At 40.6% G+C, this 27,514-nt stretch overlaps 1 protein-coding gene and 1 long non-coding RNA gene across 6 annotated transcripts in view; one reads left to right on the top strand and one right to left on the bottom strand.

Moving 5' to 3' along the window:
- NUP50 (nucleoporin 50) lies at positions 1 to 16,513 on the bottom strand. Of its 3 annotated transcripts, none has more exons than XM_042050432.1 (8): positions 16,302 to 16,513; positions 13,634 to 13,738; positions 12,438 to 12,521; positions 9,251 to 9,446; positions 7,092 to 7,751; positions 5,789 to 5,867; positions 4,634 to 4,752; positions 1 to 3,948 (listed from the first exon to the last, which is right to left on the bottom strand). In XM_042050432.1, the coding sequence occupies exons 2-8, from the start codon at positions 13,700 to 13,702 to the stop codon at positions 3,746 to 3,748; spliced, it is 1,410 nt and encodes a 469-aa protein (XP_041906366.1). In that variant the 5' UTR covers positions 13,703 to 13,738; positions 16,302 to 16,513; the 3' UTR covers positions 1 to 3,745. The 3 variants fall into 3 exon arrangements, with proteins under 3 accessions (XP_041906366.1, XP_041906364.1, XP_041906365.1); XM_042050430.1 differs by having other exon boundaries at positions 13,634 to 13,712; XM_042050431.1 differs by lacking the exon at positions 16,302 to 16,513 and adding an exon at positions 15,844 to 16,022 and having other exon boundaries at positions 13,634 to 13,712.
- The window catches only part of LOC121675226, a 66,305-nt gene continuing 54,832 nt past the window's right edge, over positions 16,042 to 27,514 (top strand). Inside the window, exons 1-3 of one of the 3 annotated variants that reach the window (XR_006020006.1) lie at positions 16,042 to 16,186; positions 17,167 to 17,322; positions 18,683 to 18,760. This is a non-coding gene — a long non-coding RNA (uncharacterized LOC121675226). Of the gene's footprint in view, positions 16,187 to 16,617; positions 17,323 to 18,682; positions 18,761 to 27,514 lie in introns of those variants that run through there. The other 2 variants (XR_006020005.1, XR_006020007.1) reach the window with 2 other exon arrangements.

Genomic DNA, 27,514 nt, shown 5'->3' with positions numbered 1-27,514 from the left:
TTATTCTTCCATTCATTTATTCACATTTTCCATGGATTTTTGTACATGTCCTCAGTGTATAAGAACTAATGAAAACATTAATATACATGTTATGTAAAACTTACAGATCCACTGAAAAATTCAGAGCATTTTGAAATCTACTAACAACTAACAGATCATCACATTCAGCATCTTCATTGGATTTAGACTAGCTCATGCCACTTTACATTGTTTAATGTCATTTAATTTCTGCACACAGGCATCAGCTACAAAATTTTACTAAATGCAAGTAAGTTAAGGCATCAGAAAGAAAGTCTTTAATGACATTTTAAATGTTACAGTGCTGCAAAGGGAGCTGAACTTCAGTTTTAATAGCAAAGCAAACCTCCTGATTGGTTTATGTTCTACAGTATGTTCATTTGAACTGTAAATTTAATTTAAACTTTCACATCCATCACCCAAAAGGGGTTCGAGGAACACACTGTTGTCCTCCAAAATAGGTAATTTTGAGTACATTGCAAAAAAAATACCCAACAAACCAACAAAAAACCAAACCAAACAACAACAACAAAAAAACCCCAAAAAACTAAAACTTGAATATTGCAATTTAATATTTTAAAATAAAATTCAAGCCAATTGTAATAATCTCCCTTAGAAATTATTCTGAGAATTAAAAGAAGCAGAGATGTATATTTTCCAGCTGAAACTTCAAAATTAGAGGAGGAGGAGGAATGGATAAGACACTCCAACATCTACATGCAGCTGGAACAGCAAAGGCATTAACACAAATGCGGGCAGAAACTCGCATCTTTAATATCAGGTGTCTGATATCCAGCTGTTAAATACATTACCAACCAAAACATAGGAATGCCTCCTTGAGTTCGAATTCTGATCAAAATTCTTTCCTTGGATAGCATGTGCCAGTCTGCTATGAAGGCAGCAGTACACTGATGTCTGTGCACTCCATGAACTTTGCTTTTTCATTTAAGGCCTTTATTTCTATGTAACAATCTCTGGCCTTTTACAGCATTTTAATATTTCTTAAACAGAAACTGAAGCATCATCAAAAATTTCTAACAGTGCTGGGAAAGGGCTGTGCTTTATACCTGAGCACCAAGTATGTCAGTGTGTGACTGACTTTTCCTGCTTCATAGTCCACATAATGATACAGTCCCCATGAACAGATGTTGATTAAAATCTGACTTGCAGGGAAATTCTTCCCTGTTCTTTTAGAGGCAATTTTCCCGATGTAAAATGTTCAAAATTGTATGTTTATGCATATATTTGATATTCTAATGAAGGTGACATCCCAGTTTTTTACCTTCCCCTGGTTCTACTGATTAGATACATGCACTGAAGAATTCAGGTGTTACTTGCTGAACTTCAGGACTCATGGCTAGGGGAAGGTTTAATTCTTTCCAACACAATTTATTATTCTTCTACTTCTTTTTTCTTTGTGCCCTCCCCTTTGAAAGAGGCCTGAGATGTACTGTCTGAATTGGGCCACATCCATGCGTGCAAAACCCCACAACTGCCCCTCTTCAGAGGCAAAGCATAAGGAAAGAAGTGTTAAGTTCAGTTTGTTGGTCCACGTTTCTATGGATGAAGGAACAGTTCCAAATCCATGAGCTTTTGGAAGTAAGCAAAGACAAGCCCAAGCATTTATAGACAGAGCTGTTCTTTATGGGATGCATAACGAAAGCTCTGTAAACCTTTCTGCACAGAGACAGGGTTAAGACATTAGTCAAAAGACAAATGCAAAATTAACTGAGCCCTTGGACTAAACAGAGCCTGGACTAAACTGTTAGGCAACGTTCTGCTTTTCATTCATACACATTTAGATACACCGTGTCAGCTTTGGACCTCCAATTAAGGTAGCAGCAAGACGGTTTTTTTTTAAAAAAGCATCTTATTTTGAGGAAAGCAATGTCACTGACTTTTAATGGTTTAAGAACTTAGCCAGATGCAAAAAGAAACCCCAAAAGGCACCAGTTTATTTTTCAAATATCTCAAATGGCATCTAAGCTCCCTTCACACTCCAGTGTTAAAAATGCAATTCCTGTAGACTAAGCATGGCTGAAATGTGAGCAAAGGCCTTTGTTTTGGAACTTTGGTCAACAGGGCTATAGATAAAATCAAGATTTTCCTCCTTTTAATGAAGAGGGGAAAAAAGGCCATAACCTGAACTGTGCAGTGAATTAGGCCTAGAGGCAGCCATTTGTGACCCCCCAGAGCAAGGGGGGCAGGTGAGATGTGCTGCACCTCCTCAAATGGTGTTATTCCTTGCTCCCAGCCCACAGGATGCCACTGTGCTGGATTTCCAGGTCCCCTATATGAATTGTGTCACACCGACTTTTTTTAAGGAAAAGAGTTTTTCCTCTGTGTCAGAGGTTTTTCCTCTGTTTTTCCAGAGACAAAACAGTACGTTTGTTCCATCTTGCCAGAGCTAGTCAGTGCAACACATCTGAGAGCAGTTCAAGTTTCATACTAACATCAAGCTCCTGGAGAAGTCCCACCAGAGTTGGAAGCAAAGTAGAAAAAGTTACTAGGGAAGGAGTTTCCAGCAAACATTTGAAAAAAAGAAAAGGATTAAACCACCAAACACAGTCTGACAAAGTTGTGGGAAACCAAGACCAGAATGAATGTTCTGATCCCCAAATTATTGCCATCTGATTAATTTTAACACAGCTGAAAACTATGTTTACAAATTACCCCGTGCCCCCTACATGCAACAGAAAGCTTGTGCCAAAGCTGCACTCCGCTGTTTTATTTAATGCAGTGCAGCACAGCGTTGAAGCTTTACCACATGGAAGAATACATACTGACAGACACCCTTGTGTATGTGTCTCCTGGCAAGGGCCACAGGCAACAGAAAGGTCTATAAAAGTCCTGAAGTTTGTTGGTGGGAAGAGCTCTCTTCAGCAAAGTACCAGCAGCAGGACCAAAGCAGCAAGTCCAGCTCTGCCCCGGCCAGGTTTCAGGACTAGGGACAAACACCTCGGAAGGACCATGTTACAACCCTTTGCCTCTGACCTGTCAGAAGCCAGGGGATGCCAGAGTGTCCAAGATAAAACTGTCTTCCAGTTGTCTGCTTGTACTATATTGCACATCATTCATTTGTTGCTACAGTAAGAACAGAACTGACAGTTCCTCTCTCGGAACCACTACTGTCAACAAGACTACCCAAGCAAATTCTCTTTTAAATATCTGCAGTTTCTGAGTCCTGAAAGCACGTGGGTCTGCAAGGGTACAGACACAGCACAATGTAGATCATTACTGGTGGGGTGCAGTATTGTCACCGAGTCTGAAAAGTCAGTCTCACCAGAATACAACAGACCAATTAAAAATCTGCAGTCTAGAAACAGTTTCAACAGGTAAACTTGAACATCCTCCCTTCTCAAAAGAGGAGGTGGTTGCATTGTATTGCATTGTCTGTGAGGAAGCTCTGGTACCATGGTTTTGTACTTGGATTTCTGTCCATTTGGTCGACTGGTGCTAAAAGCATATGCTTGGATTTACATCCATGTGCTTTATCCAGAAGAGGTCCTGCATTTAGATACTGAAAATGAGGGAGCACAGTCCAACACTTGAGTTCTATTAAAGCTTTTATTAGCTAGTTTAGCTTTTCCTCACATCATTTTTCCAGAATTCCTATAACAGTTCTTAATATCAGAGTAAAGAATTAAATGTTCAAGTGAAGTTAGGGGGAAAAAAAAGAGCAGCAGCAGTTTGGCAATAATTCCTCAAATTATGGACTGCAACTTATTTAAGCCTCCTTTTTCTCCAGTAAGATTTTGTGCAATTCATCTGCATCCTCACTCGTTTTCACCCTTATTAGCATAGTGACAGGAACAGCTGGATTCTTCTCATCAATCGGTGGATTAGGAACACAAACTATAAGAACATTGTTTTTTCCAGTTCTTGTACATGGCATCTTAGGTGGAATTAGAACATTCAACAGTATATTTCCTGCATATGAGGAGGGGAAAAAATTACAGTTAGTCATTTTCTAGCTTTTATTGCAATACAGTGTTAGTATAGGTACTAACTAGAGATTTAGGGTGGTGTTTGGAAGGAAGGCAATTCAGAAACATCGTGTATGTTGGTCTTCTTCCCATAGCATCCGTTCATGGCCATTGTTCTCAGATTTCTTTCCTCACTAGAAATGAGAAAATCTCTGCAAATACTGCATCCTTCTTTTTTAAATGGAGGAAACTGAATATCAAATGATAGTAGGGACACACAGGAGAAAGGGAAGGGGACAAGGGAGAAGCAGCAAATGAGGAATCCAGTCACAGTGCTTAGTTTATGCCAAGTTACTCATTCTGACCACCAGACGCAGTTCATATGCAAAGCAAAATGTTCTGATACAGACAGACATGTTAACCTGGACGAACCAGGGTAAAACAGGTACTTTGTATCCCCAAACATACACCACAACCTTTACTTCTTGCACTGCTTCATGTGCTCTCTTTTGTAATGCTCACTAGAGGCATCCAAGTGTTTGTCAGTATTCTAAACTATTCAGGAAAAAAAACCTAGAAAGGTTTTCACTAATTGTGTCTGTTAATGCTGTGTAAAAAAGACAGAAAAATCCTAATGCTTAGCAAGGAATTTTGACATCAAGACTTGTTACTGGGAGAAATGTACTTACCTAAATTGGTGTCGGCTCGTACTAAGAGTTGAGTTTTTCCATTTCCTGCTGGTTTTAAGTGTAATGTTCCTACGCCTTTTTCTTTAAATTCATTATCCTTTTTGTAGAACAGTTTGCACCTGTGGAGAAAAAATAAAACAAATCCAAAATCCTTGTTTGTGCATCCATATAGAGATGAAATACAAAGATATCTTCCAAATACAGGTATCCATCTGACTCACAGTAACAATAATCAGGAGTTAACATGCTGTGAGTAACATAAATCTTTATTATTCTTGACCTTGTTTCATGTGCTAATGGACAGCACTGGCAGTTAAAAGAGAAAGTGAATTATTTCTTTCAGTATTGAAATGATAAATGCATTACTTTCAGGGAAAAGTAAAAGGCACAGCAACCTGTACTCAGGGTCTGTGAGGAGCAATAAATGTAGGCTACTTTTAAAAAACACTAATTAGAAAGCCAGAAGAATTTGCTGTATCATTCTGAAGTTGTAATAGGACTTTAATGTACAATTTATAAACATTTTTTAAGTGAAGCTCTAACTGAAGCTCTAACCTAATGCCATTTTAATAAAGTAGCACACACTTTCTTTCAGATAAAGCTAATGGCTTTTTGTAGCAGGACAAGTTCTGTGCTGAGTGTCAAGCAGACATGCAATTACTTGGACTACTGAACATGATTAGAAAAACTGCTTCTAGTAGAGCTAGTTTCATTTTGAGCTTAAAAGCGCAACTTGTTCACTGCTTTATATAATAATAATAATAATCAGCATTTTCCAACGGAAGAGTCTTATTTTAGGCTATGCATATCTATCTGATGGATTTTCCAGCAGTACAGTACATGATTTTTGTGGTACAGGCCCTGCAATTTAACTGTACAAAACCTGATGCAGGCAGAAACATTTTCAGTTGTAAAAAAGCTGATCACATGTACAACACAAACTATTAGAGTTGTGTACAAGATACAGAAGAATTTTAGTAAGATCTTACACATCCCTGCCTATAATTAAGTTTTTTTAGGAGTTCATATTCTGTGTGGACTCCTAACAAGTTTATTAATTAGGAAGTCACAAACGTATCATTAATTATGCACTGCAGTGGTGAAGAATAGCAATATGCAGGTATTAATTTTATTTTCCAAGTTAAAGTCACCTACTTCTTTGAGTAGAAAGCATCATCTTCTTTTATTTCATTAACAATGACTTTTGGTGGCTCTTCTTCCTCCTCTTCCCCTCCTTTACAGAAAAAGTTTTAATATGTTAATGTTGTGAGCACAGATTTTGGTACTGTATTAGAAGTCCCTTATGCCCACCATGGTTGACACGGACACATGTGGCCAGTCAGTGACAGCCAGAACACCTTTCAGTCCACATGAACTCTGCAGCAGCTTCAGCTACAGAAAAAAAGTGTTACTTGCTTTTCATTCAGCTCTTAAAGCAACTTCATCCTCACCTTCAGTTTATATGCGATGAAAATACCCAATCCATACCAAACAATCAAGCCCCAAAAATATAAAGCTTAGTAAGTCAAAACCTCCTGTTTGAACAGAAACAGTTTTCACATTTCAAATATGCTCCACAAATAGGTTCAAGTAAAGCACAATAAATACTTCCAAGAGCCAAGTTTACTTTGGGGGAAGGGAATTAAGTTGCAGAATGACAGACAAGAGAGAGTGGCAGATTATGCCTTTCCAGCCCCTCAGCTACTGGGATTTCTATCAGCCTACTGTAACCAGCACAGGTAAAGAGCAGAGTAAAGCTGCCAGGTACTATGTAACTTTGTTTGCTTTACAATCTATTCAGTCAAATGGACTAAATTCTTCTGTTTCTCATGCTTTTTACTGCAGGGATCTCTTGATAAACCTACTAGGAAAAGCAGTAGGATTGAGAAGTCCAGCCGGCTCAAAGATGAACACACCAGCTGCTTTAAATTTCATCAGTTCAAATCCTGTCCTCAGAAAAAGGATTATATTATATATTACATTACAGAATGTATAAATCTGACAGAAATATGTAAGTCTTGAAAAGCACATACTTTTGGTGTTGCTTACATAAGGCTGGGATCTCCAGTTAGGAGTATAATTCTGCACTTTCAAATTCAAGAATAATGATGATCACAGAATATAGAATTTCCTGAGCTGGAAGGGACCCACCAGGATCATTGAGTCCAGCTCCTGATCCTACACAGACACCCCAACAATCCCACCCTGTGTCTGAGAGCGTTGTCCAAACGTTCCTGGAGCTCTGGCAGCCTTGGGGCCATTCCCAGGGGAGCCTGTTCAGTGCCCCAGCACCCTCTAGGGGAAGAACCTTTCCCTGATAACCAACCCAAACTTCCTCTGACACTACACCAGGCCATGATCATGATCAATGCAATATTGCATTTTTATAGTATTCTTAAGTCACATACACTCACAGCTGACCATTAAAATAACTACAATAGAAATACATAGAATTTACCTTTGTCATCACTATTGCCACTGTCTGTCTGAGCTTCCAATAAACTGGTGGATGCTGCAGTGACAGACTTAGCCTGGTTTGCGTCTTTTCCAAACAAACCTGAATTCCCAGGAGACAATGAGAAACTACTAAGTGTTCCCGAACCAAGGGAACCCAAAACAGAACTGTCAACACTCTTGCCAAAATTAAACGAGACAGTTGACGTAGCTCCTAACGATGGGTCTCTTTTTTCTGATGCAGATTCAGGTTTTTTGTCTGAGGTATCCTCAGTTTTGTTGTTTAACAAAAATGTGGAGCCTTGCTGGAGCTTTGAACTCCCAAACGCAGGAACAGCCCGTGGGCCAGGGGTCTTGCTGCTTTCATTCTCAGAGCCACTGTCACTGCTGCCTCCATGCTGCTGCTCAATGCTTGCCAAATACTGCTCGTAGTCCCTGAAGATGGGGGTCAGGTCGCACAGGGGGTTGGTGTTAACATGCTTCACTATCCAGTCACACACGGAGCAGTTGAGAGCAGCCAGCTGTTTGTGGTAGGTGCCGGAGCCATGTGCCACACTCAAGGCGCTGCCAGATGAGCAGGGCTGGCTGCCACCATTGGCTCTTGGGCTCACGGCCTTTTTCTCAGCAAACACAGCAGCAGTGGGACCATTTGACATTGGGGATCCTGTTACAAGAAAAATCACAGAATTACAGAATATCCTGAGCTGGAAGGGACCCACACGGATCATCGAGTCCAGCTCCTGGCCCTGCACACACACCCCAACAATCCCACCCTCTGCCTGAGAGTGTTGTCCAAACGATCCCAGAGCTCTGGCAGCCTTGGGGCTGTGACCATTCCCAGGGGAGGCTGTTCAGAGCCTGAGCACCCTTTGGGGAAAGAACTTTCTCCTGATATCCAACTTAATACGTTTGGTTAATAAGCTCTGATTTTAAAAAATAACACAACAAAACAATACAGATGCTTTGCTGACCTAGTAAGAAATGTGGCTTAGAACCTTCTTTTTTCCCCAGAAAGCACAGCTCTCTTAAAAGTCTAACTTACATGCTCAATATTTCTTAATCAAATCACTTATCCTTACTCAGCTGAGCTTCTTTTGGGTCACCACACTGTGCCCCAGGTACTGCCATGCCAGTGAGCAGACCCAAGTTTTAAGCTTAGACGAGTAAGTTAGGGATAGACAAAGTAGATGGAGGACACTGGTGTATAAAAAAAAAAATCCAAAGACATCTTGTACAGAACATCAAAAAAATACATGTTTTATATATTGCCAAAACCTTCAAAATCTTACAAAAATCTTACAACTTTAGCAAGTTATAACACTTATTAAATCAAAATACTCAACTTATCTCTTTCCATTTGGGCTTTAAACCACCCTGAGTGCACTAGCCCATGATTTTACATGCTTTTGAGCACTTCCATATAAAAAAACCTAAGAAGCAAACTGGAAAAAGTCTCATTGAATATATTTCTTAACATAAATTAAGTTTCCCTTAATTTATTCAAGCTCACTGAAATCTCAGTTACTCTAAACTTCAAACTCCACCATTTCTATTCTACAGCATGGTGACTCCAAAATTCTGTGGTGGCAGGGTTAACATCTCTGCATCTCCAACACAAAGGGACAGAACTAATATTTCTCAGGGAATTCCAAAGCATGAGAGCTCAACTTGCCAAAGTATTTCAAATGCATAAAATGTAGGTATAACTGTAACAGATAAGATTCTAGTAAGACTGTCTGCAACATCAGATGTACAAGGAAAAAAGATGAAGACTTTAGCTATGCAGCATGTATTTTTTACTGAAATTCAAAGAACTGGGACAACTATTTAACTGGAACATGTTACCAGATGCTTTACACCTTTTGCAGATTGCCTTATGCCAGCGCCTTCCGTTTCCATCTGTGCCTACAAAACTTTTACCTCCAGTATTAGAAATATGAATTTAGCTGCCACCTCTTTAAACTGCATGCATTTGAAAACTTGTCCCTCCAGCACTGTAAAATCTTCTTAAGAAATCTTACAAAGAGGTCTAAAGTCTCAAAACCTTAAAACACAACTACAGGATGGTCTAAATGTGTTTTTTTCCCTACTAAAATAACCCTACAGATTTTATGACTAAAGGTCATGAAGGTTGATAAATATGTATGCTTATTTAAAACTTACCAAATGCTGATTGTGTTTCGGAGGCACCCTTCAAACTGCTGAAAGGAGGAGTACCAGAGACACTACTGCTTCCATTAGATAGCCCTTCTAAAGGCTTTATTCCTGCACCATTCCCGAATCCACTGAAGCCACCTCCGCCTTTTCCAGAAGGCAATATAAAGCCTTTAAACCCTTTAAAAGCTCCTCCACTTTCAGACTGGGCAGAGAAAAGAAGAGAGACAACCAGTTACATACATCTTCTCCACACTAATCCTATCCCCACTTACTATTCCTGATATCCTCAGTTTATTTTTCCCCAGTTCAGCATGTCATTCCATGCATTAGTGTGTCAGCTATGCAAACAAAATTAACGGCTTCCTTATGACACACACTGCTACTGTTCTTAAAAGACTCAGATGTTTGGTATGAAAATAAACTGGGTCTAGGATGTGGATACATGGAAGTTGTTCAGAGCTGTGGACGTGTTTGACTACTTATTAGACATTCACAGCGTCTTGTTTTCTTTAAATAATTACACAGGAATTTCAGGTTTATTTTCAACAACTTTTAGCATTTACAATGGCAATCAAGAGCCCAATACTTCAATCCACTCATTACTCTGGAGTCACCTATGAAACCTCTGTGATTTACCCAAAATATTCCAATGTGACTGATGGAAGATGCAAAGACAGACTGTACTTGATCACAAAATATCTATCTCTGCAGCCTTTTCATTACCCAGTTCTGACCACTGTCTTTGCAACAATATTATTTCATGGTATAGTTTCTTACATGTTTCTAAAAGACAAAGTCTGATTAACATGCAAATAAAGCACTGCTGTGGAGGGCTGGGAGCCCTTGGCATGAGAGCCCTCTGCACTCCCTTGGAGCAGAGAGGCTTGAGGGCAAGACAACCTTCCCCAGAGATAAGCAACCTTCCTCCCGGTCATGGCGAGAAAGTGAACCACCCCTGGCATGTCTTGTTTCTCTATGGTAATAGCCTGTACCCAGTTGGCTAGCTGGTTTCTACCCCAACCCCTGCCTTTCCCATAAAAGCCCCGTTTCTGCCCCTCAACAGGGAGTTCTTGTCCCTGGCCTCCCCTTCACAGGGGCTGCTGGACAATAAAAGCCACCTCTGTGGAACTGCTATACGAGGCTCCTGTCTCTCTGTTCCCAAGTTCGCCTTGGGTAATTTCACAACGAGCTGAATCACAAGAGCTGAAATCACTTGTAGCTGAGAAATCACTACACTTGGTGAAATCACTTGCTGCCCAGGGAAGCCAGAGACCACTCCTGGAAGAGTTGTTCCTTGCAGGACACTCTTTCTAGGAAGGTCGTGACACACCAGGTTGTCTACCCTCGTCTCTCCCAAATAGCAACACACTGCCACTTCTAGGTCTTTGGAGGTAATGAACTTTTACTACTGGAAGTGAACTTTCAGTTTCTCTGGAAAACCATCAGAGGAGAACTGCTTCCAAGTTTCATCTGCTTTTGCCACTGAAGAAATAGCAAAGCTTGTCAATTTTAGCTGTATTCCAGTATGTGACCTTGTGGGTATGGGTCTTTTTGCTTCCTTTTGTGCTATCTTTGCCAGTGCAGTCCTCTGCTCCTCATTACTAGGTAGGCATTTTTATTCTGTCTCTCTCTGGTCAGTCCCACCTCTCTCTCTGGACATTCCAGTTAAACTGCAGTCTTTTTCACTGCAGCATTCTGCCTGCTCCATGTGGGAACATCAGTTAGTTTCAAGTTCACGTTTTTGTAACTATTTCACAGGTTTCTTATGCAACCTCAGCTGTCCTGTCATCTCTTCTGCATTTTAGACTTTGTCCAGCCTGTTGTCCTGGTTTTAGCTGGGATAGGGTTTAATTTTCTCCCTAGTGGCTGGTACAGTGGTGTGGTTTGGATTCAGGGTGAGAAGAATGTTGATAACACAAGGATGTTTTACTTGGTGCTGAGCAGGGCTCACTGCAATCAAGGACTTCTCAGTGTCTCATGCTCTGCCAGTGAGCAGGACACAAGGAGCTGAGAAGGAGCATGACCAGGACACTGATCTGAACTAGCCAAAGGGATATTCCATAACACAGAATGTCATGGCCAGCACAGAAACTGGGAGGGGAGGAGCGTGGGTTGGCTGGGAGCAGCTGATCACTGCTTGGGGATGGGCTGAGGTCAGCGGGTAGTGGGCAACTGTCCTGTGCATCACTGATTCTTCTTGGGGTATATTTCTTTCTCTTTTTGTTGGTTCCCTTATCATCATCATCATTATATTTCAATCATTAAACTGCTCTTACCTCAACCCAGGGTTTTTATCCTTTTTTCCGATTTGCCTCCTCATCCCGCTAGGAGGAAGAGTGAGTGAGGGGCTGCATGGTCCTTAGTTGTCAGCTGGGGTTGAAGTACACCAGGCCCTTCTACCAGCTCTAACAGCCTCCTCCCAGTCTCCTGACTATTTCTACAACCATTTCTACAACACATCTGGTCCTCTTTCTCATACTGTTCTGTTTTTCCTATTCCATTTGCCCCTGAATGTCTCCTTCTCAAGTTGTAGTTTATGTCTTGCATCACTTCTTTCCAGTACAATCCTTTATTTAACTGTATCCTCTACCACATTTGTGGCTAAAACTACTCAAAGCATTAGTGGGCTAAGGCAGCTTCCTCATTTACAGTGCTTGGACTGCAGAAGGAAAATCAAAAGCATAGAAGACTGTCTAGCTCTTAACTGTGCCTAGTCCCATCCAAACCTAAAGCAATCTATGTAACAGGTAAAACTCCAGGGCTATTTCTAACATGATGCACGTCCTGTTCAAAGGATGTCTATACAAATACAGCTTCTGAGACATCCTCCAGCCCTCCAGTATGGATAACCAGTAACTTTGCATTTCCATACTTCCATCTCTGTAAAAAAATGGAAGTAGTAAAAATGCTGTTTTACCCATTTGTAAACAAAACTGTGTCCGAACTGCTCTTTATTTTTACTTCAAAAATATGCAAGAACACCCTCCTCACCCAGTCAAACTTTTATCCTTTTTTTGCCTTAGCCTTGTTCTTGGCATGGTACAGTACAGCCAAAGTTCATGTGCACATCTGAGCTGGTGAGCTGAAATGATATTCAGCATCACTACAAACCTAAGTAAGTAAAATCCTGAGCATGATGTTGTATTTTGTAACTGAGTAAATCTCCAGCACCCATGTTCAGTGACTACATTACCTCTGACCCAATGTTTCGGCGCTTTGCTTTTTTAATAGCTCTGTTCTTCAGGACCTCTTCACTTGCCACAGAGAATGTTCCCACCTTTAAGAGGAAGTTATGGAATCATTACTAGAATTCTCAAAATGCACAACATGAAGGGACAGCCAAGATCAGGTTTTGAACACAACTCTAACACTGCTCCCAAACAAACAAGGGAAGAAGTTAAAAACCAACCCACCCCAAAAATACAGCACCATCTATTAGCTTGCCAGTGACCTGAATGTGAGTTGATACTTGGAAAACTCTTTCTTGTTCTGCAATATATTTCTCTTTGTGCTATCTCCATTTTATTACAACAAATAATGTAAGTTTTGCTTTGCTTTTCTTAAACACAGCTCTAAGCTCTCTCTGCCAAAGGGAATCTGCCAGTAATCCACAGTTTGCAGCAGATATATGGAGATGTAGGCTCTAAGGAAACCTCCTGCAGCCTGCTGTAGTTCAAACTTAGCAAAGGCAGCTTATGGCTCAGTAGGAGCTAATGGCTCCCTGAAACAAATAAGAAAATTAAGTTTTCTTATACTCAAATTCCTGAAAGAGTCAGTTTTGTCTCCTACATTTACAGGCCTAAGCATTTAACACTTTCATTTGGACAAAAACTAAACCAGTTTGTTTAAACATGAGCCATAAGGAAGTGTGAGACATTAAAGGTGAAAATCTCTTCTTACAATCAGGTTAAACATACCACTTGAGCTATTTGCCTAATTCCTCTGGCTGTGTGGGGGCATTCAGCTAAAATTAACATAGTTCTGAAATTACCTATTACTGAGCCTCCAAAAAAATACTGGAGGCATGAAGAGCATTTATCTCCAAAAATCAAACCTGGTTTTCCTGTCAATTAAATAAATTCCTATCACACATTTGAAGAGTCCAAAAGCATTTTAACAAACCTGAGGTTCCCTCTAGAAACATGAAGTTCCTTTTTCCAGAACCACGGATGTAATTTTTACTCTTAAAAGCTGCTTTGCCATATGGTCTGCAAAACTGCAAGTTTTATAAAAAAATTTTTTTTAAAATTCACTTCTATAAAATTATCTCTAATTGCTACACTTTTCACCAGTTTTAGTGTAGGTTTTACGAACAAGATACACAGCACATGTAAACAGCAACTCTACTACCTCCAGGGGTGTGTAGGGGGGAACTAATGCGTAGTTTACCTCTTCAGCTTCATCCTCCTGGTCCCAGTTTCGGTCAGTCAGTTCCTTCTCTGCAATTCTCTTTGCCATTTTCCCCCACCTAAGTGGAAGAAAAAAAAAAAAATCCTAGAAAGAATTACACAGAAATTAAATTCTAAGCAGCAGTGATCTTCAATTTGTATTCTTAGAACAAAAAAACAGGAATTGAAGTTCTTGTAGAAGCAGGTCAAGATTGGAATGACAACTGAAAACCAAGTGTTGTGGCAAAAACAATCAGCAGCACTTGAGATTAAAGTTGTGGGGATCAGCCATGTTCAATCTTAAATTAAAGCAACAACAGAAATGTGCAGTTCAGTTATGTGACAAGCTTCCTTCAGCAGCTGGAAAAATTCCTTTCAGAACCATAACTCATACACTCTCATTCTGAAGGGCTACAAAAACCCCAAAGCTGTGGCTGAAACATTCCGTATTCCACTCCACATTGCCACCTCAGGATACCCATGTAAGCAGCAAGAAAAAAGTAAATTGCTTTATAATGTCTAAAATAAATACTGATGAGGACCCAGTGAATCAATTGGGCAGAGAGCTTGATTAAGACTGAAGACAATGCTCTCCTTTAAAAAATGGGATTGGTAGGCCATTACTAATTTGAAATTTGAGAAAAATTACAAATAAATCAGATTGGTTTTCCTACAAAGGACACATAGGTCATACTATGGATTTTAGAGCAATTACTGTAAGCAGACAAATCATCATTTTGCTGTTTTTCTCTGTGATGTAAAGCAAACTCAGCTTTGGGGAAGTAATATCTGTAACAGTTCTGAATCCCATTTTACTAAAGTACAACTTATCAGCTGTGTATAAAACCAAAGAAAAAAAACATGGTAGCTGGGTTCAATCTAAAAAACCTGGTAAGCAATCACACTACTGGAATTTTATGTGAAAAAAGAGGGTTTTTACTAACTATGGTCATATCTTCTGACACTAAATATGAAAACTTTCCAAAGGAAATATGTAGTTTCGTTGCAATTTAAATCTCAAGCAAGCACAAAAATTAAAACTCTTCCCAAAACCCCCTTGGGTTTGTGATTAAGACCTGCCCAGAAAAAAAGGAAAAAAAATCCAAAATAGCGGAATTTCAGAGCCTGAAATTGTAGCAATACATTGTTACAGAGTATCTTGTTTAGCTGTTGAAATGTTTTAGAACAGTAAATCCAGCAGCACAGCAGTCTTGGAAATCACACATCCAGGTCCTGAATTTTGTCTGACACACATCACAAATAAGGTCAGGTTACTAGAGCTTCTAAGTAGAGAGACAAAGATTGGCTTGTGTATACATATTTAAATACCCTAATCCACACTGTCCTGAAAGTAGACGTCCTTGCTTGATCCCTGGGAGACTATTTCAATCTAACCCATTGAAAAGCTAAAAAAGAAGTTATTTTAAAGTCACATTTATTTAAATAATTGTTTCATTACTTTATTTTTATACAGAATATATTATATTATGTAATACATTTTAATTTTAAACTTATAATAAATAAAAGTATTCTGTATATATATTCTGCATATATTAAACATATAATGTAGTATTATATTATTTAAATTTATTCGTTTGATTATTAAATTAAATATTTGAGTTATTTAAAGAGCACATTAACTACAAAGCCTGTCCCCCACCAAAAGAGGGAAAACCTTTTCAACCTGGGCTCCACGTTCACTGCACCCATCTGTGTTTACACAGTTTCTCTACAAAAGCACTGTAGAGGATCTAGCACGCATTAATCTAACATGAATCTAACCAGAGAACCTGATGTATATTCTATCCCGTGAAACAAGAACCAACACAAACCCACATCTGGTTGGTGTTCACAAACTTCTCGAAGTCTTAGGAACACAAGCTCTGAACAGGCTGAGATGGAAGTATTCTGAGAAACATATCAAAGAACCACAGAATATCCTGAGTTGGAAGGGACCCACCAGGATCACTGAGTCCAGCTCCTGGCCCTGCACAGACACCCCAACAATCCCACCCTGTGCATCCCTGAGAGCGGTGTCCAAACACTCCTGGAGCTCTGGCAGCCTTGGGGCCGTGCCCATTCCCTGGGGAGCCTGTTCAGTGCCCCAGCACCCTCTGGGGGAAGAACCTTTTCCTGATATCCGGCCTAACTCTTGTTCGATTAACAAGCTCTTCTTGTTTAAAAATAACACAACATACATGCTTTGCTGACCTACAGAGATCCGCCCAGGAGCTTCACTGCCCTATTTAACGCAGCCGTTTGCGAGCGAGGCTTAGTTGGAGATTTGCATGGGGCAGCATCACCGGAATACCGAGGGGCCGGAGCCCCCGCGGTGCTGGAGGGAGCGGAGCCGGGTGCCGGGCCCCGGCGGTGTCGCCGCGGTTCCGGCGGGAGGAAGCGGAAGCCGGATGCTGCCGTGGCCACCCCGCGCCCCCGTGGAGCTGCTGTTCTGCTTTGACTCCCGGCTCCGCTCCCTCCGTTCCGGGGACGCCGCACGTTCCCCGCACACCTCACAGACCCCTCCGCGCGTTCCGAACCCTACGAACCTGCACCGGTGCGAGGCCCCCAAACCCCCGCCGCCGCCCCGCTCCCTCCATCCCCACCCCGCACCCCCGTGTGCGGGTCCCGCTCATGCCCGGTCACCCCTCCCACCCCCCAGCGGGACTCACCCGCTCGGGCGGGCGGTTCTCTCCCGCCGCGCTGCGGGGCCGACGCTGCGGCGGGCGGGAGGCGGGGTCTACTCGTAGGCTGCGCGGCCCCGGGGCGCACTCAGCATCCCCCGCTGTGCCCCCACAATCCCCGATGCCGCCCGGCCCGGCCGCCCCCGCTGTGTCCACGGGGGACGGGGCTCGGTGGGAGCCAAACCAGGAACGCCGCGTCCGCCGCCGCCGTCCCGCGCCTGCCCGCACCACGCGTGCGCCCGGCGGGGGCAGCGGGGCGGGGCCGGGAGGTGCAGTACCGCCGGCGGCTGCGGGGGGGCGCCCCAAAGGCCGCTGCGAGGGAAGGGGGGCGCCGTTCGAGCCGTGCGTCACGTGGCTTCCGGCGCAAGCCGCGGTCTTACTAAACTCTCCGAAATGGTCGGGAAAAATAAACCCCCCAACGTCGTCTTTTAGTGTCAGCGAGTCGGGCTGACACTAAATCCTTGGCCAGGAGCCTTTTGTGGGTGCCTGACAAAACTTTGGCCTCCACACAGACGCTGATAAAAACTTTCTCACCTATTCATACATTTTTATCAAAATAATGTTCACTGCTTCTAAATTACATAATTAATCATTTCCAACATGGGAGGCGCCTCAGGGCGGCTGAGGGGCGGCCGTGCCCTGGGCTGTCACGGGCTATCCTGCTGCTCGGCCCTGCTTCCTCTTCCCTGCTTCGCTGCCGCTGATTCACTTTTCTCGTTGATTTTTAATTAATTTTTTAAATTAATCATGATCAGGATATTAATTATAAGCAGTGTGGTAGTGTGTGCACTAGACCTGTAGGAAAACATAGTCCAGAAACTTGCTAAATGGTGGCTTGTTCCGATGATCGTAGGAAATACCTTCGTGACAGGGTGAAAGTCACCCCGAGGCAGGGGGTTCCATCCAACTTTCTCCGGCCTGAATGCTGAAAATAAAGACGGTGATTTTGTCTCAGTGGGGGACAGAGAACAGCAAAGAGCAGCAGAAAGACGAATCCAGCGTTGCCCTGGTTAGACACATTCGATTTGAGCTGAAAAGGTCACTGCCCACATCATTGCATCACGACGGCCGCTGAGGGTATGAGGCTGTGGCAGACTGCTTTTACCAAGGGTGAGGCGTTTGAAGTGGTTTACTGGAAAGAACCAAGAAAGTCAAATACCAAGAAGCAGGGGGAAAAAAATCTTTTTTAAAATACATTTTTGTTAAAGTAAACATTTTCTTCATTGTTTGTGCATTTTGTTATTCCAGAAGTGTAGCTTTTTAAATTGCTTTATCTGTCAACTCTTATTTGTTGTAAGTAAGGCACTCATGGTGCTGAAGGGAAAGTCCATTTGTAAAATATTCTTTCAATAAGAAAGGGTCACTTAATAGTATTCAGGCATTTCCTCATTGATATTTTTTATGTTTGTGCCGGTGCTTGGAAGATTTCCGAGGAATTCCTAGCAAGTATTTTAACTGGAAACGTGGCTGTTCTGTTGTATAAGGACTCCTGATCTACGCTAAGCAAAAGAACTTGATGATTAGAAATATTCAGCCCGGTGTGGTAATACAGGGTCGGCACCTATTTCTGTTGGCAGGTACCAGGTACCAGGTGATAAACTCGGTGTGGATCCAGGGTTAGAGTTTTGTTAGAGGTTTTCCTTTTGTCATTGTCTCTGGCTTGCAGTATTTACCTGATCAACTGTTAAAAACCCAAGTACCTCAAATAACTATCTTTAAAAGGCTTTGTTTCCTGGGCTTTTTGGGTGTAGACCAAATATTATAAAAGAGAGAATTAATGTCTCCCAGCAGTGAATTGGATTTGCTAAAATGTCACCACCAATCTCTTCATGAGCCCCTCAAAATACCATGTTGTCTCTTGGTCCTTAGTGGGAAAGAATATGAGTTGAAATGAAATAGAGTTTTTTCTTAAATAACAAAACTAAATATGTTCTAAACAACAAAAATCACAATAGCAAAGTGAGAGGTCATGTGGGAGATCTTTTACAAAAGCTGCACTTCAAAATATCAACTGACTTAGAAATTTGAAAGTTGATGGAAATAATAGTAAATGCAATTCTTAGAAAGGGATTAATGTTTGCATTAAAAATAACCTTTTGGATTAATATGGGTAAAAAAGAAAAGTTTCTCCTAGTGGTCTATAAGATGTGTTGACTTCAGTTGTTAATCTATTAATTTATGTAAAGTTAGGCCTGAAACCTCTTTCCTGTATTTTCAATTTATTTTTCCAAATTCTGCTAAAATCAAGGTGCCTCAAACAGAGCTGTTCTCCCCAGTGAGGAGGATGTTGGAAAACGTATCAGAACTCCCAATGTTTTAATACTCATGGAAGGAACAAACACAACTTTGTTCTTTTTGTCTCTTAATAGGATTGTCCTTGCCATAAACTATTTCTGACGTGTTGTGCTCATCTCCAGCACAGCAAGGACCAAAGGTGACTGTCTAAGGTAATTAGAACATTTATAGAGGTTTTGCAGGTATGATGCATAAGAAGGTTCATCTCCAGGCATCAAAGAGCTCTGGAAGACATAACATCCATTTCCCTAAGGAGACAGATCTCCACAACATCTTACAGAGGGTCAGTACAGTAGATGATCTATGCAAATTATTAATGGTTTCTTCCCTAAAATATTTTAAAAATGAGAATTTCATATTAACTCGAAAAGTTTTTTTGGCAAAGAAAGGCAAAAATTACAAATTGAGGACAAGTTGACAAACTTTGTCCAAAATGAAACTAAAGGTTTTCATTCATTTTGTGTGGGGGTGTTTTAATTCTTCTTTTAGAAAATTGGAAAAGGAAAGGAAAATGTATCAATTTTCTGCATTCTTCCCTATATTGAGGAGGGGGTAAAATTTCAGTTAAACATTCATCAACTAATATATAATCCCTAAATAGAGATCACAGATTTGTCCAAAGAAGACACAGTTCCAAGTTAAAATTCCAAGCCAGGGGTATATCTATTCGGTTTGGTTTCTGCTAGCTCAGTTGGAAAAATGTCTGTGAAAGAGATTTCTTTGATGCCATTTTCAATATTCTTGTGTATATTATTAGAACTCTGCTTTATCATCATTGTAATAGTAGTTACTCACTACAAAGTGGGGTCATTAGTCCTAATTCATATTTATAAATACACCAAATACACATACAAATTCATATTTAAGGTGAATCTTGTTCTGAAAGAGTGTAATATTTTGTCATAATAACATATCTCAGCAGTCCAAAAGTGCTTAAAGCACCATTCCACTCAGTTGCCAAATAGGTCAGGACTGTCAGTTTTTCTCATTCTCTGACTGTAATGTAAATTCTTCTCTCCCAGACTTCAAGCAAAAGATTAGTTTGTACCAAGTTTTCAGCTCTTTCCAGCAGTAACTGTCTTAATTTAAAAAATACTAATTCCTTGAGCTATTTTTCACATGTAAGCTTTTCCTTATTGCAGAAACAGGTAACATCATTTTGGCTCTATCTCTATAAAAGTTTAGGAAGCTATCAGGTTTATTAACATTTTCTAGAAAGCTATTTCTTCATGAATATCAGGTTACATTGTAATCTACAGCTGATAGTTGGTAGAAATACAGCACGTGATTCTCCCATGGTGCCACTGTGGGCACTTTACAAGAGCCTCTGTGAAGTGGAGCATCAGATCTGCCTTTCAGTGGCCAGATGGCCACTGAATGTTTGTGGGGGTTTTTTTATTGTTGCTGTTGCTTTCCATCATCTCTTTTGGAAATGTAAGAATTGTTATTCTAAACCTACAGTCTTTGTGAGAAAACTGAAATTCCATCTGCTATTGACTGAAGGAAGCTGAGGGGAAATCAACAGAAACCACCTTTTTCTAGGCAGCATTTGATGCCAATTCTGAGCCGAAAAACCTCAAACCACTGTGCATGAAGTACTCTGGATTGCTGGTGATTTAACCTGGTGGCCAAGGCAGATGCACATTTCATTATGAATCTTCATTTGCTTCTGTGATTTTTATTGTGTCCTATCCTGACCACAGAACTTATAAAGCTTTTTTTTAAATGACAGCAAGCTTGCTATTAAACAGACTTTATATGTTCATTAAGTTGAAGACATGCTAAATCAAGGGTAGACTTCTCAATACACAAAAATATCTTAGCTGTCATGGGCCAAACTTCCAGAAGCCTCAGATACTTCGCAGTTAGTTGAATAAAAGTTGTTGAACTGTTGATGTATTTCATGAAACATGGCCTTGCTTTAATGATGCTGGCTGCATGTCTGGATACACTCATAAAATGCTGAGGAGGAAGAAGGGCAGGGATTCCTTTTGTCAGTCCATTTCCCTAGGAGTATCTATCGCAATGGCATTGTCATTTTATGTATCATAGCTAGTCCTGTTTCTAACCCAGCTTTTCCTTAGCCACTCCTTTCCTAACTTCCTTTGGCTACAGCAGGCTATAAGTCTGACCACTGCTAGTCTGACGCCCCAAGTAAATGTGTTTGGCAGATCTTGTATCCTCTCCTGTATTTCCAAGAACTCTAAACCGTTAACATAGTTAGCAGTCTAACAGCCTCTTTTCTTTTTCCGCTCTCTCATCTTCTGCCACCAACTTGGCTTTCCCCAGCAAGATTCCTGGTGAATCCACGCTCACAGAGAGCCAGCTGTATTACTTCTGCATTCCTGGCTTAGGCCAGTGTTAATGAAGATCAAAGGAAGACAGAAGATATTGAACTTCCTCAACAAACGTACTTTGCCTGAGTAGATTTCGTCAAAAGCACTTTGGATTGTGGGGCATGTGCAAATATTAACCAATGGGAGAGGTCCAGGCATAACACGTTACATTTCTTTGCTCTTCATACCTGGTTCCTGTGGGATAAATGGAGCCTTTCTGGTAGTACAGAGTTAATCTGTCTTCTCCTTTCCCAGCAAGGTGAGGGTCCGTTTGTTCCATCTTATGCTACAGGGGCTCTACTGGTTCTAATCCTAATTCATGTGGTGGTAAACAGGTCTGTGAAAATGTCACTTGCTGGGGTTGCCTGAACCAGAGGAAGCCATGGCTTCCCCATGGCTGAACTCGTAATGCTGTAAATAACATGAATGCTCTCAAGAGTTAAGGATCTGGGTCTCTGCCCGTGCTCTTTGTGCATGAGCTCTTGTTGACGATGAGTTCTCACAGAGTGTGTAATTCAGTTCAGTTCAGTTGCTAGACGAGACATGCTAAATGTCAGGCCAGCTTGGGAGCTTTCCAGGAACCACCAGCTGATACTGACTATATCTCCTTTGGTTGTATAGTCATCTACAGGTAGACATCTAGATTTATGTCTTCATCTCAGGACTGAGATCTGCCATGAGTCTCCCTATTACCTTCCAAAGCTGGTTTCAATATAATCATCTGAAATTTGACTTAATGGAGACCATTAGTCTTCACCTCATGTTTGCAGAAAGTGATTTACAGCCCTGCTGCTGCTTGCTAAAGAATCTCTTCCTTAAGAGATGGGCTTGCCTGGTCCATTTGAAAAGCACCTTCCTTGTCTCCCTTTGTTCCACTGCAGAGAACATATGCCTTCAAAAACACTCAGCATCCACATATCTGGGGGTTTGTCTTGCTTGACTTGCATGTTTCCCTCTCACAAGGTAATGGAACAGAATCTTAGAATCTTTGAGGTTGGAAAAGAGCTCCAAAATCATCGAGTCCAACCTCTGAAGACCTTTGAGCCCAACAGTCCCCGGTTTAGGGATGTATAAGCCAGAAAGAGGTTCCTGCCACCTGCAGTGCTAGTTACAGTTTGAGGTCTTCTAGAAAATGTGTAGCCTTGCCTGTTTCTGGGTACTTTTAAGAAACAGATACAGTCTGCATTCAGGTTCTGTGTGTTAGTATGCTATAGGCCACAAATGCAAAAAGCCACACGGCTTTCTGCACACTCCCAAGTTATTTTATTTTCTCATTGTATTGATTCAAAATACTGTCTAGTCCAGGGGGGCTGGGTAAAGACAAGTTAAAACACGAGTCAGTTATAGAAATAATTGATTCTGATGTATCTCTTAAGTTTGACTTTTTTATTTTTCCCAGAAATCAAGGGTTGACATAATGGTATTTTTCCCTAAGGAATTGTATTTTTGCTTTTAATAGATTATAAAGGAAGCAGTTGAACAAAGTAATATATAGGGAAAGTGAATTACTGGGCTTTTAAGGGATGTCTAAGGAGTGAATTGGGGATTTTCAGTCAGTATTAAGGAAAACCTCTTCCAAAGATGTGACAGCAAGAACAAATAGATTTTAAAAAGGTAACAAACTTTTAAAATAATCAAACTGTTAAGCTTTTTACAAATGAATTTTTATTTTTGTCCTCATTTAACTTTGCTCTGCAGAAATTGTGATATATATTTACTAAGGCAGTTTGGATATCTCTAAGCCTTAAAACTCAGGTTCTGCATGGTAGTCAATATTTTCTCTGTTGTCTGAGAATGATGTATTTTCCCCACAGTAACCTGCTTACTCATCCACAGAATCAGCCCCAGAGTAATCAAACCAAATACCTTTAACCCTCACTAATTACTGGGGTAGAGGGAGAAAATGAAACATTTTTCTGGAAAAAAATTATCACTAAAAGTGTTATTGAAAGATTTGAGCATTTGAGGAGTCTAGAACTAATTCTTCTTGGAGTATTTGAAGGTTCTTAGTAACCATGGGTATCATCTGTGGGCTTTGTGTTGGTGGATTTATGGATGGATAATCCATTGGGATTATCCAAGTTTCTGGATAATTTGTGCTGGAGATGTGCAACACTCATGCTTATGAGCCATATTGCATCTAAAAGCAATATATTTTTATTTTTTTGTTGCAGCTTTTGTGCCTGTCACCTACTGTACATAGTTGTCAGGTAACCTGTGTTTTGTTCTTCCCTGGGCCAGGCTGTGCTGTCTAATGACCAGTTTTATTGATCAGTTAAGAAACATGGAGCTTGAAGGTAGAGAAAGAGAAGTGGTTTGATGAAAGAGACATCTCTTAGCATGTTTTTGCTGTTACTGTTTTTTGTTTGGGTTTTTTTCAACAATTAGTGTTATTCAGTTACCTCATATTTAAGGACAGCAGTAATTGATTTCATTTACAGCCTTGAGTGTTTGAGTTATCTGCAAAGTGTAGTCCATGATCACTATTTGTGAACACTTGTAAAAATTCTGCACTTTGAGTAAGATTTTTCCAGTGTTCAAGCAGATTTAAAGCCACAACAGTCTTCATACATAAACTTCCCTGCTAAGTACTTTAGTGATACTTCACATGGACAGAAATTGCAGTTGTTCCCTAGAAATCCCAAAGTAACAGAAAGCTGCAGAAGGCAGGCAGTGCAGTTTTGCACTACCTAGAGAAAACCTGGTGCACCCTCTCTGCTCAAATTAACACTTAAAATCGGTGGATTCATGTGATCTCAGGTCTTCAGCTGCCATCAGCACAACTCTTTTACTCTGCTAGGTAAGAATAGACTGGCTACTCAAGAGAGACACATGTTTGATGAGAAACATTAGGACAGTGAAAAATATAAAGGGCAAGGAGAAAATGCGCATTTTTGGAGCAGGATTTGAATAGTGTGCAATAAGAAAGACTGGAGTCTCTCATTGAGCAAGCATCCTTGTGTGCTGAATGGCATGAGTTTTTGTTGGAAATCCATCTAAAAATTCTGCCAAATATAAGGGAAACTACAAAGCATTTTTTACAGCAGTGTATGGTGTCCTTGGGATGCAGCACCCGTCCTGTGGCAGACACTTTCCATGAGGGAGAAACTTGGAGGTGCTTTAAAAGACACCACAGGCTTTTGTGGCTAGTCTCTGCTGTGATATAGACACACTGGTATGGACATGTCCTTTCAGCTCAGAAAAACTCTGTTAAGTAATATGTTATAAAATATTTATATATCTTGGTTTTTGGCAATAATACTGTACCTGCCATCCAAGAGGAGCAGTTTTCAACCTTGTTTTATAGAGAAATTGTTTCTATTTCTCTTTATTTTTTCAGCCAGTGTTGCATGCTTTCATGCTTATTTTTTTGCAGGGCTTTTTATGCTATATTTACATATAGAATAATGTTTATTCTGATTTTTGTAGTGAGGGCTGTTTTGTTATGATGAAGTAGACATTTTTTTATACCTAGAAATAATGGTCCATCTACGATGTAGGCAGCCTAAGATTTATAGGGTCTTTAAATACTCGTTTTCTTGGGTTTAAGTACTTGGCTTTTTAATCAGGTGATGGATAATTTTGTTGTTCACCCAAGTATACGGAAAGGGATTTAGACCAGTGCTTTGCCCTTCAGTATAGTTTTTTTAGCTGCATTTCACCTGACTGGAAATAGTTCCATGCATTTGAAAAAGGTATGTTTGTGCTATTAACTTGTTTTATGATGTACCCACATAAAGGCAGGAATTTCAGTACATGTAAATGCATCACACTGTATACAACTTCCCTGGATTTGGTTTCAATGGATAATGCCTTTTTGGCTTTGTCGTTTTTTAGGAAGGAAACTGAAAGGAAGAAGTCTCATTTACCAAATGGGGGAAATTTTATATGTTAATTGTTGGGTTATTTTAAAGTAAATTAATTTTATTTATAAGGTTGTAATGGAAATACTTTCTAATAATTTTCAAAAGTACAGAAAATGTTTTGAAAATGCTTCGGAAGCTTGCTCCTCTAGGCATCATTATCGAGATACAGTCCTATTTTATAGTATGATATACTATGATATCAATTAATAGACAGAAGAGCAGAGCAACAGATTAATAAAGGAAGAGGGCTTCTAATGTACTTTAACCTTAGGAAGATGTTAAACTTTTAAAACACTCTGCAGGTGTCATGATACATGTTGGGTGTTTGATAAATCCCTGTGTTTGTTTGTAATACTCATATAATCTCTTTAGTATTTCCCTCTACATGATAAATAATGGAAAAAACTATCGCCTGTGGAACTGGAAGTCCCAGTTTTTGAAAAATACTTTAGTTTTTTTCCCTAAGAGAGCCAGAGAAAATGTGTCTTTTTGGTCATAAAGTAAATCAATAGTTTTGTTTTTAAATTGTTGCACTTCCTGGAGAGCAGCTTTACGCACAGTTAGGGTTAAATCTTACCTTATATTGATGAGAGACTGTTCCACACCCCTGCAGTATTCATTACTCTAAGTGCTCCTAATTTACACTTGAGGATCTTGCAGCCTTACACAATTCTCCTCTAGAAGAAATTACTGATAAAACTGATTAATCTTCCTGATATCACTCTGAGTTGAATTGAGTCTCCAGAAGGTCTGCAAAATATCCTTAACAGTTTTAAGTGTTATGTATTGTCTTCAAATGTAGGTCTGATTTTAAGGAGATTTAGTTAAAATGGGATGGGGCAAAGTTTAAAGGAGCATTAAGGAAGTGTTTCTAAATTGGTGGGAAACTTAAAAACAACATTTTAAACTTGAAACAAGTGTAGCTATTTCTTTGTGAGGATTGTTCAATGACTCAAGAGTGGGGTTTCACTATTTATCTCCCCACAACTAGGGTAATTTTCTTTCCATGCTTCTTTCAGGCTGAGGAGGTAAGGACTTCAGAAAGGAAGTTTCTAGCAGAAGTTACTACTGTCAGTTGTACCCTCTGTAACACCAGTTTTCTCTTCAGTCTCTTCAACCAAGTCATGGTTTAGCCCCGTGTCGCATCACATAGATCATTGGGAAGCAGACTGAAAACTTCAATTTAAAAAATCCCCAAACAACCAATACAACAAAGTACAAAATGTTGATCATAAATTAATGAGAAAAGATCATTAATCTGATTTTCCTCTGAAGGGTTCTCTTCTGGGGGCTTCTTCAAGAAGGCATTCAACCACTTGTCTGTGTGCAGCTGGCACTGAAAGCCTTGTATAAGGCTTACAATGAGAAAAGCTGAGTTTTATAGGCACTTCAACTGGTACTGTTGCCAGAAGAGAAAAGGTAGTTCTACTGCCCATTCCCAGCTCGAGCTGTTGTTTCCTCTGTGTTGGCACATGTTTTTTGCTGCTGACGTTGGAGAGCTGGTTTGGATTAATACTAACGTCTTTATTTCTTTGCCAGGATGGTTTCCACTTAGGTGAGTTTCCTGATCAGGTTCCACTACCTGGCTGCAGAAACAACACTGCCGGTTCAGGGGGATGGCATCACAAAGTCCAGGATAGAGCTCTAAATGGAAGCTATTTTTCTTTAGGCCACCCTGGTTAGTAATATAAGAATATGAATTATGAATCCACACATTTCAGCTGGACAAGTTACAGAGGGTATACGTAAATTAATTACGGAGCTGAATGCTGTCCACAATATGTGCAATATTTGTGTGCATTATTTCAGAAGATGTCTTTAGTTCTAATTTGTGGAGAGAAATGGATTAAAGAAATTAATGAATTGATGAATTAAGGAATGGAGACTTTTAGAATTCCCTCAGCCTTACTAAAATCCTTTTATTCCAGCTTCTTTGTGCTGCAGAAGAAGCTAGAGGAGTGGATCATGTAGAATAATTCACACAGTATACAAAAATTACTTTGATGAAAGAGGCCAAGCAAAGTCAGGAGATAGTATAGATTTCAGTATGACGTAATTGCAAGCAGGGCTAGCTTATGCTACCTGTCTTGTCCCTGTGTCCAGGCAGGGGCTGTCCCTGGCAAGCCGCAGCCTGCCCTGCTCCCCCCAGGGAACTCTCAGACCCCAGGGATCTACTGGCAGGTGCAGCGTGTCTCATTCAGCACCTCTTAGCACCCAGGATGTGTCTCCAGAGCTGAGATGGGTGAACAAAGGGCAAAAACCATGAAATCATTAAGAAAAGTAGGAGCAAGGCAGCATTTCCTGTCAGTATTTGGAAAGATTATAATGAAGCAAGGAATAAATGGTTCAGCAGGAAAGCTCAGTGCAAGGCAAACCTTTGTGGCTGCAGCAGTGACCACGGCTGTGACCGTGGCCTTGAAAAGAAAAGGAACTAGAGAGCAGCTTGTGGCACTCACTGATGCCGGGCTCCCGACACATGAGAGGGCAACAGGGAACTTGGTTGTTGAAGGTCTGCACTGCCTTCCTTGTGGCACTTGGGGATGCATGTCAAGGCCCCAAAGCTTGTCAGTGGCTGCTGATATGAAGGGGAGGTAAAGTTATGTGACACATGAACGCTACAGAAAGACTTTGAATTATACTGTAAGAATACAGATAGCGTTGTGAGGGAGATGCAGAAAAAATTGCAATGGTGAATGTTTGGTTC

Source organism: Corvus kubaryi, unplaced genomic scaffold, assembly GCF_017639235.1.
Source record: "Corvus kubaryi isolate FWS band 111438036 unplaced genomic scaffold, C.kubaryi_AGA036_p1.0 74, whole genome shotgun sequence".
Taxonomy (NCBI): Eukaryota; Metazoa; Chordata; class Aves; order Passeriformes; family Corvidae; genus Corvus; species Corvus kubaryi.
The sequence above is the reverse complement of the archived record's forward strand: the minus strand, read 5'-3'. Positions and strand labels throughout refer to the sequence as shown.

Bases quoted from the DNA above. Each gene is read 5' to 3' on its own strand.
- NUP50 (XM_042050432.1), bottom strand. From the start codon at position 13,702: ATGGCAAAGAGAATTGCAGAGAAGGAACTGACTGACCGAAACTGGGAC. The intron at 12,522-13,633 runs GTAAACTACGCA...TTCCTCTTAAAG, and splicing joins AGGAGGATGAAGCTGAAGAG to GTGGGAACATTCTCTGTGGC. The intron at 7,752-9,250 runs GTAAGTTTTAAA...TTCTTGTAACAG, and splicing joins CGAAACACAATCAGCATTTG to GATCCCCAATGTCAAATGGT.